Here is a 13,324-nt window from a genome sequence, read left to right as displayed (position 1 = left end):
AATTCCAAACCATATTAACCTTAATAGCTGCTATTTATTTTGTATTTAATAATTTAGAAGTGATATATAATTGTTCATGAAGGCTAGAAGTGATAAACGCCTTATATTCAGGTGTGCATAATTATTAGGCAGGTTTTCTTTTACAGATAAAATTAGCCAAAAAAAAAAAAAAAAAGATTTAACTCAGACTGAAAAGTCAAAAATTATTAAATGCCTATGAGAAGGATGCAATACTAATGCAATACTAGAAATTGCAAAGTTAAGGAATGACCTTTTGACAGCAAATTGCTCATTGAAGTAAAAATTAAGGTGAGGAATTAAGTGTGAAACCATCAGGAACCTTTTAGTCTCCAGCGCCACTATTTTTCCAAACTGCAAACTACCTGGAGTCTCCAGAAGTGCAAGGTGTCAGGATCTCAGAGACTTTACTGTGGTAAAGAATCCTAAAAAATGACCCCCACTTAATAAGAATCACATACTGAAGTGTTGTAAAATGCATGAAGACTATGGAGTACTGCAAGGCTCAGTACTAGGACCGTTGCTTTTCACTCTGTACATGCTACCCTTGGGAGATATCATTAGGAAGCATGGTGTTAGTTTTCACTGTTACGCTGATGATACTCAGCTCTATATTTCTTCGCGCCCTGACGAAACTTACCAATTCACAAAATTAACGGAATGCATAGCTGACATAAAAAATTGGATGACCAGTAATTTCCTACTGCTAAATTCAGAAAAAACTGAGATTCTAATTTTTGGACCAAAAACTTCTTCACGTAATAACCTAGAATACTGTCTAACACTTGATGGCTGCTCTGTTAAGTCTTCGTCGTCAGTTAGGAACCTGGGTGTGCTCTTTGATACCAATCTTTCATTTGAAAGCCATGTTTCTAGCATCTGTAAAACCGCATTCTTCCATCTTAAAAATATATCTAAACTATGACATATGCTCTCAATGACAAATGCAGAACAGTTAGTTCATGCGTTCATGACCTCAAGGCTAGATTACTGTAATGCTCTACTGGGTGGTTGTTCTGCTCGCCTGATAAATAAACTACAGCTCGTACAAAATGCAGCAGCTAGAGTTCTTACTAGAACCAGGAAGTATGACCATATTAGCCCAGTTCTGTCGACACTGCATTGGCTCACTGTTAAACATCGTATAAATTTTAAAATCTTGCTAATCACTTACAAAGCACTTAATGGTTTAGCTCCCCAGTACCTGAGTGAGCTCTTAACGCATCATAGTTCTTCACGTCTATTGCGATTTCAAAATTCAGGCAAGTTGATAATACCTAGAATATCAAAATCAACCGCAGGCGGTAGATCCTTCTCCTATTTGGCACCTAAACTCTGGAACAATCTTCCTAGCATTGTTCGGGAAGCAGACACACTCTGTCAGTTTAAATCTAGACTAAAAACGCATCTCTTTAAACTGGCATACCCATAACACATTATCAATTTACGTTTTCAAATCTGTTAAAGGATTATTAGGCTGCATAAATTAGGTCAGCCGGAACCAGAAACACTTCCTATAACACCAGATGTACTCGTTACACCAGAAGAAGAATGGCATCTACGCTAATATTAGTCTCTCTGTTTATCCCGAGGTTTACCGTAGTCAGCCGGATCCGGGCCGTATCCAGGTGAGATCGAGGACCTGCACCTTGACACGACCACAACACAGCCCTGAAGTGTCAGCAGAGATTGAGTCAACTAGATCATCCACTGTGAAGGCCTCATCGACACGACAGCCAGTGGCACAGTTCCTCAACAAACCGTCCATACCGGCGTGATGAATACGATCCTTAACTGGATGGAACTGGATTAAATACTTTGACTGTTGCGATCCCAATCGGACTTATGATAGCTGCCTGAATCATAATAAAGCACTGTTCGCTGTCGGCCAGAGGAGGACTGGCCCCCTGACTGAGCCTGGTTTCTCCCAAGGTTTTTTTCTCCATTTTAACACCTGTTTTGCCACCTGATGTCACCTGTTTTAGTTTGGGTTCCTTGCCGCCGTCGCCTTTGGCTTGCTTAGTTGGGGACACTTGACATTTGATATTCAACAGTGTTTTGATCTGCCTGCATCAACACCATTGTATGCGAACTGAACTGAGCTGGATGATGACATCACTGTTTACTCCAGTGCTGATATAGATAAATTAACTAAATTAATAACTATTGATTCTTACACCCGAATTAATCAATACTGAATTTACTTAAGATGAACAATGACAACATTTTCTTCAAGAGCTGCTGTGCAGCCAAATTATATACCAGTTATCACTGTAAAGCTGCTTTGACACAATCTGCATTGTAAAAAGCGCTATATAAATTAAGGTGACTTGACTTGACAGATTGAGAGTGACTCTTGAAGGACCAGCACCACATCCTCTTGTACCACTGTTTGAAGAATTCATCTTCCAGAATCTGGCAGTAAGTTTTGGAAGATCATTTTAGACCATCTCTGCAAGACAGACTTTTCAGGATAGGAGATGGTCTAAAATGATCTTCCAAAACTTACTGCCAGATTCTGGAAGATGAATTCTTCAAACAGTGGTACAAGAGGATGTGGTGCTGGTCCTTCAAGAGTCACTCTCAATCTGTCTGTCTATAAAGCCTATAAAAAACAGTCTTCATGTATTTTACAACACTTAAGCTTGCGATTCTTATTAAGTGGGGGTCATTTTTTAGGATTCTTTACCTAACCTAAGTCTCTGAGATCCTGACACCTTGCACTTCTGGAGACTCCAGGTAGGTTGCAGTTCTGGAAAATGCTGGAGACTAAAAGGTTCCTAATGATTTCACACTTAATTCTTCACCTTAATTCTTAATTCTTTTTCAGTTAACATTCATCTTTTTTTTCCCACCTGTTTTTCTGACCCAATGAACGATTTGCTGTTCAAAGGTTATTCCTTAACTTGGCAATTTCTAGTATTACATCTGTATTGCGTCCTTCTCATGGGGATTTAATAATTTTTGACTTTTCAGTCAAAGTTAAATCTCTTTTTTGGCTAATTTTATCTGTAAAAGAAAACCTGCCTAATAATTATGCACACCTGAATATAAGGTGTTTATCACTTCCAGCCTTCATGAACAATTATATATCACTTCTAAATTATTAAATACAAAATAAATAGTAGCTATTAAGATTAATGTGGTTTGGAATTGGTAAAATGTATTTGGACAAAAAATTATCAAAAAAACAACTTGCCTAATAATTATGCACACACTATACAATATACAGTGTGGTCTTTAGTCCATATTTCCATTAATAACTACTGTTATTGTTTATTTTTATTATTATTATTATGTGCCTCTATGTTGTATTTTGAATTTTGATATTATTTTTTATTAACATTAATATTCTCTTTTATACTTCCGTCTGCATGATTATAAATTAGTTACTGAGATAATCTAATTCCAAATTTTATATTTATATATTGTCTGTTAATAAAGTAAGTTTGTAATATCTGTCCAGGAACTACATATTAAAAACATCTTACCTGTTTATTTCAGCAAAATCTGATGGGGTATTTTGCACCGTAAAATCATCCTACTTGTTTATTTTATACTGGTAGTACGATCTTTGGGGTATTTTGCACTGTAAAATTATCCTTGCTGTTTATTTTATATCCTACCGGTTTATTTCACTGGTCGGACGATCTGTTTTCCCTAATAAGAATCTTCGGTAAAGTTCGGTAAACTCTGAATTATTGTACGTAGTCACAAACGCTAACACGCAATAGGATTTTTCGATGCGGTAGGATGAATCGAGATATAGCTATAATTTTGCGCTATGGTATGAAAATCCTACAAGGTAGGACAAATTGTCAGAACACCGGCTCTGCAGTCTGCACTGCATAATTTATAGCCTAAATCAAATATAGATTAATCCTTATTAAAGCTACAAAAGTTCTTTAGTCAAGAGCATTGAGTAATTCACTTAATATAATCTTTACTTTCGTTTAAGACTTTATTTAACTAATCCAAAGCTGCTCTTATGAGGATTCTCGGGACATTTTTGGCATTATTGTGTGTGTTAATGTTCGTTCAAGCGTGACAGATACCGGCGTACGTCTTTCTGTGCGTCGCGTGTGACAGGACATTCACAGACAGCGCGTTTTCTTTTTCTCTTTTGGCGCGCTTAAATGGTTTAAAAGCATTTGCATGAATAAGAGTGTGAGCATGTATTGTAAATTTAGCCAAAGAAACGGATGCTGCGTTAATTGCGTTAAATATTTTTATCATGTTAAACTGGGAAAAAAAAAATAATCGCATACTTAATGTGTTAACGCTGACAGCACTAAAATAAATAAAATTTTTCTTGTATTTATGGCTGTAACAAATGATTATTTTGATGATTGATTGATTAATCTATTGATTCTTTTTTCGATTAATCTATTGACTATTTTTTGGTGTCTTTATGTACTAAATAGTGGCGCAAAAATGGGCTATGCAGTATATGCAGTGCACAGGGGCGCCACACGGAGGGGGGCGCCATTGTGCCAAAACAATATTTTTTGAAAATCTTTTTGAATAAAACGTTTAAAATAAATTTAAAAATGATGTTTGTTGAATAAATAATGTTTGTTTAGCATTTTAAATGAGTAAAAAAATATATGTCTCAATCTCTGAAACTGACCATACTTAATTAACCATGGAGGATGAAAGCTTTCTCCATGTAGAGGAGTGTTCTAATCAGTAGGTTTCCTATAGATAGAAGTATGTAGATTCCCATGGGAATCCTTTCTGATGGTTAAATCCCAAAAATGAATCTCAGACTTATCATATTCCAAATTACTTAAATTGATATAAGCATAGAACTCCAGCAATTCTTTCTCACTGCCCGAGAAAAAAAAAATGATATCATCTATATAACGTCCCTACCAAACCCTTCAAAATATGCAAGTGCTTGGACGTGGATTTTCTTGCTTCACAACAGGATCCACTTACCATTTTTGATATTTTGTTCCCCTTATAGTGTTCTCCATAGTGTTGTTTGTGAGTACCAGATGCGCCCCTGGATGATATATTTTCCTCGATCATAGCATTTCAATATGTTGGCTTTTCATATGAAAAAGTACCTTCAAGGCATCATGCTGAAGACATATTGAGTTTCTTAACGCCACACCATAATACAGCATTTTATGACAAAATTCGAAAAGGCCTACTCCCAAAATGTCTGACAAGGGAAAATATATTATATATAAAAAATTATTTGACATTGTATGCAACACTGAATCTAAAGGCTGCCACACACTACACAATACTCAGGCCGATCTTGGACCGATTTCTCCCCTTCCAGCAAGCACTGGGTAAAGTCCAGATTATCTTGATGGTTCTACAAATTATTGCATCATATTTTCCTGTGGTGTGATGTGTGTTAAGATTGGCTGAATCTGCTCAGAAGAATGTTGAAGCCACCCCAATCTCAAATGGGAACCCTAAGGTAGGGGTGTAACGGTACACAAAACTGACGGTTCGGTACGTACCTCGGTTTTGAAGTCATGGTTCGGTACAGGTTCGGTATAGCAGGGCAGTGTTGGGGAGTAGCTAGCTACAAGTAGCAACACTACTATCTTAACTACATTTTTCAGTAGCTTGTCAGTAGATCAGTTACTTTTAAAACAGTGTAGCTTTTCCAGTAGCCATATCACCCTGTAGCCCAAGACTGGTTACCCACTGAAGCTAAGCAGGGCTGAGGCTGGTTATTACCTGGATGGGAGACCTCCTGGGGAAACTAGATTGCTGCTGGAAGAGGTGTTAGTGAGGCCAGCAGGGGGTGCTCACCCTGTGGTCTGTGTGGGTCCTAACACCCCAGTATAGTGATCGGGATACTATACTGTCAAAAAGCACCATTCTTTGGATGAGACGTTAAACCGAGGTCCTGACTCTCTGTGGTCGTTAAAAATCCAAATTTGCCCATGGCCTCCTAATCATCCCCATATACTGACTGGTCTCCTCTCCACCAATAAGCTGGTGTGTGGTGGTCGTTCTGCCGTTGCATCATCCAGGTGGATGCTGGACATTGGTGGTGGTTGAGGAGATTCCCCCTTCCATATAAAAAAAAAAGTGCTATATAAATGTAACGAATTATTATCATTATAGTAGCTAACTACCTTTTCCAGCAAGTAGCAGTGTAGCGCGACCAAAAGTTACATTCTGTTTGCGTTCTGAAGAGTAACGAGCCTATAAATGCAGTGAAGCAGTGCAGCATCTTCTTCTTTCTAGATCACAAACTTAATTTGTTCATTACCGCTGTCTGTCAACCGACAGAAGATTGTCTGAAAGGATGTACATGAGTGGATATTTCATTTGAATCGACTGTAAGTTAAGCAATCTAGAGATAAAAACACCGTCTACATCAAAGACTTAAAGGAGGTGAATAATATACTTTTTTAAATTGAGCAATATCCTGCTTTATTGCACTCTACATCAAAAGTCTATTTCTGATTTAATTACAAAGATGACCCACCATGGTTTAAACTGTCCTGCCACAGTTTTGTAATGAACCTAAAGATTACTAATTGAACAGAAAATAAAATCGCGATAAAGTAGTACACTTATTACATGGCAAAGGCTGGTTGCAGTGGGATTTCAAAAAAGCGCACTGTGTTTACGCGAGAACGTTACCTGTTGGCTGGGGTACCATTATGCCTTTATACATCTTTATACATCTTTATACATCTTTCAATAGGAAGTGATACAAATGACATCAGAGCAAGTTAAACCACACTCAGGCGCATTTGTATCACTTCCTAATGGGAGATTTCCAAAATGATTAGAAAAATTCATTCACAGTATAATGTACACATCCTTGTTTGATAAACACCTTTAAAAGTCAGGAAACACAGAAGATGCTCCTGAGCTCTTTATTAGCAGGCCGGACTGAGCGATGTCACTCATGCTAACATTATATGGCACTACTGGGATGTGAAAGTCTCACTCAGATGCCTATGCCCATTCATACCCTGTTAGAGTCTAAATCTTGTGAGAGCCATGTGACTGACACTTTGCAAAGTGATCTTCCCAAATTTCAACAACGTCAGAATTTCCAGGTCTGGAAAAGGGATGTTCTGTCACTTAGTGGCAGGTCACACAACACTCACGAGAGCCACACGAGAGTCACGAGAGCCACGAGAGCCACAGCTGATATTAGAGAACTGGCATTGCATGCATTTTTGTCTAGTTCATTTTCTCAAGTTGATCAGTTTTTTTAAACACTTTGATGTTGCCCGCACTTTATATGTTCTGCATCTGTAGTCTGTAGTCTGTAGAGCACAAAAACACACACACATACAAAGACAGAAACAAGAACATAGCAGTTAAGGAAACATCTGATCATAATGATGTGGATATGTTTGCAATTACCCTGCAATTCCTCAAAATATAAAAATTAATATTTTTCGACATATAAGAGGTACCATTGAAATATCCTGCAAGTTTCATAGTGTGGCGGGCAGGACGAGGCAGAGAGCCGTGAGAGCGCGGCAAGACCGGTGGTGCGATTGCTAATGAGCGCCATCTGCGCCAGAAGCTAGTTATTTTAATTTACAATGTTTTAAATATGGATATTTTTCTTACAAAACAGCATTGCTTTGCTTCAGAAGGCCTTTATTAACCCTCTGGAGCTGTATGGTTTATTTTTTATGATGGATGGATGTAAGGGTGTGCCCGAAGCCAAATACCTTATTCGGAAAGACATGGATAATGGCTGCAAAACGAATAACTAATAACGAATAATTCTGCCTAATAATATTCGGCTGAGACTGAAACATTTGCTCCAAATGTTAATCATATTTTTTTTTTAGTCATACAAGGCATATTTTAGTCATGTCTATGAAGAAAACAGATATATAGGCTGTAATACCGTAGACATAACGTCTCAAGTAATCGTATGAACTTCCGGGTAAAGCACGGCCCACTTCCGGTTTTATCCAAATACAGATCCAGATATAAATAATTTTGAGATTGTTACAAATACAGATACAGATATTGGTCTCAACTGTTAAACTGTCAACTTGAGTTTTGAATTTGTGCCGGAATGGAAATAGTTGTGTGTTGTTGATTCTTATTTATTTACACACTTGTGCCATCGGATTGTTCTATAAATGCAATATCACACTCATAGCTGTGCAATATATCTGTATATCAGCATGCTGTGATTAAAACTACGGCACTCGGCCTGCAGCCACTTGCCTATGGCCGAATCACAGCCTTGCTGATATACAGCTATATCACACAGCTACGAGTGTGATATTCCTTATAAATGGCTGTAAGCTTTTAAATGGTGTTGATAAACATATCAGTTCCTTGTGCCTTTCAAGACTAAAAAAGAGAACTATTTCAAAATGACATCTTCAGCATTAAATGTGAAAGTGACCAGCTAAAAGGTTTCTGAAGTCCACACCCCCTGTGAGTTTGATGAAAAAAGCATTCTGAGGAGCATTGCATTCTCACAGAACACACCTGGCAATCATGGAGTCTAGAGCATTGTGTCTGCTGATGCTCTGCTGTTTTATCGATGTCTGCAACCTTCATCCTCTCATTCATCCTAGTAATGGACTTGGTGTGTGTCGTAAAAACTCAAGTTTGACAGCGCTGGAGGTTCTACCAGGTGGAGGCTGGGATAACCTGCGCAACATAGACATGGGACGGGTGATGAATCTGAGCTATTCCCAGTGTCAGACCACAGAAGATGGTGTCTATCTCATTCCAGATGAAGTCTTTGTCATTCCACAGAAGGTGAGCGGAGTGGAAACACACTCAGAGATCATCATGTCATGGCTGAACCAGACAAGCTCTACGTCAAGCTCCATTAATGCTGATGGTTCTTTCCTTTCTGCGCTTAACGGAAAATACTCTGAAGAAAACAAACGCATGAAAACCCACCAAGTGAAAGATAATTCTGTAACATCACGGGTTCAAGTAAGTCAAAACCAGGATAATGCACATTCGGCTATTGTTTACCTTATTGTTTATCTTATTAATTTACTGAAGATAAATTTGTAAGAACTTTACATTTCTTATGTCAGCATTAAAAAGTGTGTTTTCATTTCATATATGCAGTATATTTCAGGTTCTGATAAACCATAATTACCCTCCTTCAGTACATCGCTATTATTATTATTATGACTGTGCAGAAATGATTCATAAGAATATTTTTTTTCAAATTGAGTCATCATTAAATGTCATCAAAAAATGTCATATATATATATATATATATATATATACACACACACACATTTCTCGTTTTTTTTTGTTGTTTTGTTTTTTCCAGATCCGTAACCGGCTGTACACCGTAAAAGCGTATCCTGACTTCACTCTGGACTCCCGCTTTGCTCAACAGGCAGTGGAAATTGCAGATGCTATTGGGAACAATCAAACCCGTCTTGCAACTTACCTGTCAGAGAAACTCATACTTGATTATGGTACCCATGTCATTACAAGTGTTGATGCTGGTGCTACTTTGGTGCAAGAGGACTATTTAAAAAAGTCTTTTGTCTCCAGCAGTCAGTCCGATATGTCTTCTGTTTCTGCATCAGCAGGCTTGAACTTTTTCAACAAAGTTAAATTTGATATTAGCAGCAAGGAATCCCAAGAAAGTTCACAAACTCAGGGGTATCAGAGTAACGTTGCATATTCTTTAATTCAGAGCCATGGTGGAGCTTTATTCTACCCAGGCATGACTCTGCAGAAGTGGCAAGAGAGTACACTTAATAATCTGGTGGCTGTTGACCGCTCTGGACTACCGCTGCACTATTTTCTTAATCCATCCACATTCCCAGACCTCCCAGCACTAACAGTAAACAAAATGGCTTCATCAGTTCAGCAGGCTGCAGTGAAATACTATAGAATGAACAAACGTCCAGGGTGTGTAAATCCAGATTCCCCAAATTTTAACTTCCAGGCAAACATAGATGATGCTTCCTGTGAGGGTCCAGTCACCAATCTTAGCTTTGGTGGCATTTACCAACGATGCACTTCACTGATAGATGGAGGTACTATCTGTGATGAGACAGCACAGAAAAATCCAGCTACTGGTGATTATTCATGTCCTCCACTTTACAATCCCACTTTATTACGTTCTGAAATAGTAGAAAAAGATTATACTCGTAGTGAGTGCTACACATATTATAAACATTGTGGTTTCCTTGGGTTGTCACGTTGTCCGCACACAATATGTAATGATGTTTATCATGTCCGTAAGGCAAAAGTGGATACCTACTGGTGTTTCTCAAATGGGAAGATCCCTGAGTACTCTGGATATCTGTTTGGAGGCCTGTTTGGACCATCTTTACAAAACCCTCTGACCAAATCCAATAGCTGTCCTCCAAACTACATTGCTCTAAAGTTCTTGTCTAATGGCATGATGGTTTGTCTGAGCAATGATTATGAGGCCGGAACAAGATTCTCTGTGCCATTTGGTGGTTTTTTCAGCTGCCAATCTGGAAACCCTCTCTCAAATGGTCAATCTCGCTGTCCACCTCAGTTCAGCCAACATCTTGCTGCCATTAGTGATGGCTGTGAGGTGCTGTACTGTGTGCAGTCTGGTGTGTTCACTGATGGTCAGTTAAATCCTATCCATCTCCCACCATTCATAAGAAAACCACTGGTTGGCATGAATGCGACAAATACTGTGGCTGTAATGACAGAAGATGATCGTTCTTGGGTGAGAGATGGAGAAAATAAGATGTGGCGACTGGCAAAGCCTGGTGAGGTTAACCGAATGGATATAATGTCCGAGTTTGACATGTCATCTTCTCAAATGTCTGGAGGAGAAAAGGCTGGTGTAGCTGTTGGTGTAATGGTTCTGGTTGCTCTTGTGGTTGCAGGAACCGTGTTTTTAATGAAAAAAAGGCGATCTTCTGGCCTCAGGGTGACCAGAGGTTATCAAGAGCTTTAGAATGAGGCCAAAATTAGGCGGTGTAGAGTGAACAAGAGAGAACAGTATGGGGAATTAAAACACCACTAGCATAACAACTAGCATAATGATCTTTTCTAAATAATTATTTTCTACTTAGTGATTTGTGTAACTTTGAAGAAGTACCATTGTGATCCATGTTTGTAATCAGCTAAATTATAATAAAAATAAACAGCAAGTAAAGGTTTATTCTCATGAATCATGATTATTATTCTTTAACTATTTGATGTGGTAGTGGTTGTAGAAATTTCTAAATGGTAATAAGTTAAAATTTTAAATTATTTTTATTGAAAATTCAGTTAACAAGAACCAAATTGGTCTCAACTGTTGTAATGCATGTTATAATTATTAATAAAAATGTGGACTTCAATTACCTTTGTTCGTTCTAATTATTAGGAGTTCAAGCGCATAGCGCTGAAACCCTGTTGTAATTGTTAGGATTGTCAAAGATCAGCATTTTGCCCTAAAAGTGATTGGGCAGATCAGTGCTTCTGAACACTTGGTGGCACTATAAAATGAACAAAACACAAAAACGGCTATAGCTACGCAACAGTCAGTCCGATTGACTTGAAAATTGGCGTGCAGTGTCTTTGACCAAGGTGCCGGGATTGTCTACAAGGACATTTGCATATTTTGAAAAACATGGCCGCCGTTGACCAATGAAATTTGAGCACCTATTGGACAAGGTTAATGGAGGCCGATCGGAATGAATCTCAGTGGGCATGTTTGACTCATGGTCCTAGAGGGCTGTGAGAAATTTGAAAGAAATCACCCATCAAATGCCATTGCATTTTTCAGGCACATAAATGATTGTACATTACACGATTTTTCACACGTGCACACAATATTCATACCAAATAATAGAACTCCTCATTCTGAACAACTTTGTGCTGTAGGACCTCTGCTGTCAATCAAATCATTCATTAAATATTTGAGATTATTTGAAAAACCTACTTTATATTTTTGATAAAAGTTTTTTGCTCAACCTCAATAAAACCACTGCAGCACAATTCTCTGGACTCTCTAGTCAATAATTCTCAAAAAAAAAAAAAAAAAAAAAAATCCCATTTGGATACCTATAAAAGGGTTGTTGAAAAGGAAAGTGCAAGCCAGTCCAGCAGAGGGCGCTAACAGACTGTATTATCATATAATTGCCTGAAATACTATCATGTTCTTACATGGAAGTCATTTTAATTTGTAGTGAAGCAACAGGCAGAAGGAAACCAGGGGGTTTAATTACTCAGCCTCATGTCGTTCCACACCCGTAAGACCTTTGTTCATCTTCTGAACACAAATTAAGATATTTTTGATAAAATCCAATGGCTCAGTGAGGCCTGGATTGAGAGCAAGTTAATTTAGACTTTCAAACGCCCAGAAAGTTACTAAAAACATATTTAAAACAGTTCATGTGACAACAATGGTTCAACCTTAATGTTATGAAGCGACAAGAATAATTTTTGTGCACCAAAAAAAAACTAAATAACGACTTTATTCAACAATATCTAGCACTTGTCACTGCATCACTTTATATTTTACTACCAAAGTATATGTAATGTATAATTAAAATTCCTTGCTGTGTGTAGCATGTATGTGTGTGCTAGCTTAACTGTGTTTATGTTTGTATGTTTGTATGTAACTGCGTTAAAAACAGGAAAAATTGCCTTAAATTAAAAAACAAAACAAAAAAAAAAAAACATTTGAAAACAGTATTGATCAAAACACAATGCATATTTGAATGCTTGTAGTTTTTCACAGTGTGTATGTAATGCAATCTGAAAGTTTCTTCTACACAACTACAGGGTACAAATTCATTTTTACTTTACATTTATTTTACTTGTCAGTAAAAAAGTGGTTGTATCTCATCAAAAGCAGTTTCTCAAATCGCTTGCTGGAAAGTCTGTTTCTCTTTGGGGTCAGCTCAAGACTCCCTAAACTGAAAATTCGGTAACACTTTACATTAAGCTTCCCTTTGTAAAGGGTTCATAAAGGTGTTTGTTAATGAGTAATAAGTCATTTACAAATGCATTATAAATCATTAATAATGCAGTTATAACTGCATGAATAAAAAGGGCGACTTTAGTGCAATACCTGCCAAATAGTGAGCCGTTTTTAATTCACATGTTATAAATGCTTAATAAATGTATTTATTAACACTTATTTAACTCAAAACCAGATTTCTGGTTTATTTCATGATGCAGCAAAAATTGACTATCATAATTAGACTGAAGGGTGTTGTATTTGTGCTTTTCTTATTAATATCTCATGACTGCCACTTTTCTTACTATGTTGCTTACCAGAAGTTTCTGTCTTACCCATGATACTCTCCAAAAAGGTCATGATGCCTATCCACAGCAGTGTATAAAAACTGATTTCTTGTTTTTTAAAGATGAAATT

The 13,324-nt window shown here is 37.5% G+C and overlaps 1 protein-coding gene across 1 annotated transcript; it reads left to right on the top strand.

The window, feature by feature from the left end:
• The first annotated feature begins 8,467 nt into the window (after nt 1–8,467).
• On the top strand, nt 8,468–11,300 carry LOC127498629 (macrophage-expressed gene 1 protein-like). The gene is made up of 2 exons (XM_051868220.1): nt 8,468–8,934; nt 9,287–11,300. Exons 1-2 carry the CDS (start codon nt 8,485–8,487, stop codon nt 10,910–10,912), a joined length of 2,076 nt encoding a protein of 691 aa, XP_051724180.1. The 5' UTR covers nt 8,468–8,484; the 3' UTR covers nt 10,913–11,300.
• Nucleotides 11,301–13,324: the final 2,024 nt, after the last annotated feature.

The sequence above is a fragment of the Ctenopharyngodon idella genome, chromosome 17 (assembly GCF_019924925.1).
Source record: "Ctenopharyngodon idella isolate HZGC_01 chromosome 17, HZGC01, whole genome shotgun sequence".
In the NCBI taxonomy this organism is placed as follows: Eukaryota; Metazoa; Chordata; class Actinopteri; order Cypriniformes; family Xenocyprididae; genus Ctenopharyngodon; species Ctenopharyngodon idella.
This window is presented reverse-complemented; position numbering and strand designations above follow the sequence as displayed.

Coding starts and splice junctions, on each gene's coding strand:
- LOC127498629 (XM_051868220.1), top strand. CDS start 8,485: ATGGAGTCTAGAGCATTGTGTCTGCTGATGCTCTGCTGTTTTATCGAT. Junction 8,935..9,286: donor CTGTAACATCACGGGTTCAA/GTAAGTCAAAAC, acceptor TGTTTTTTCCAG/ATCCGTAACCGGCTGTACAC.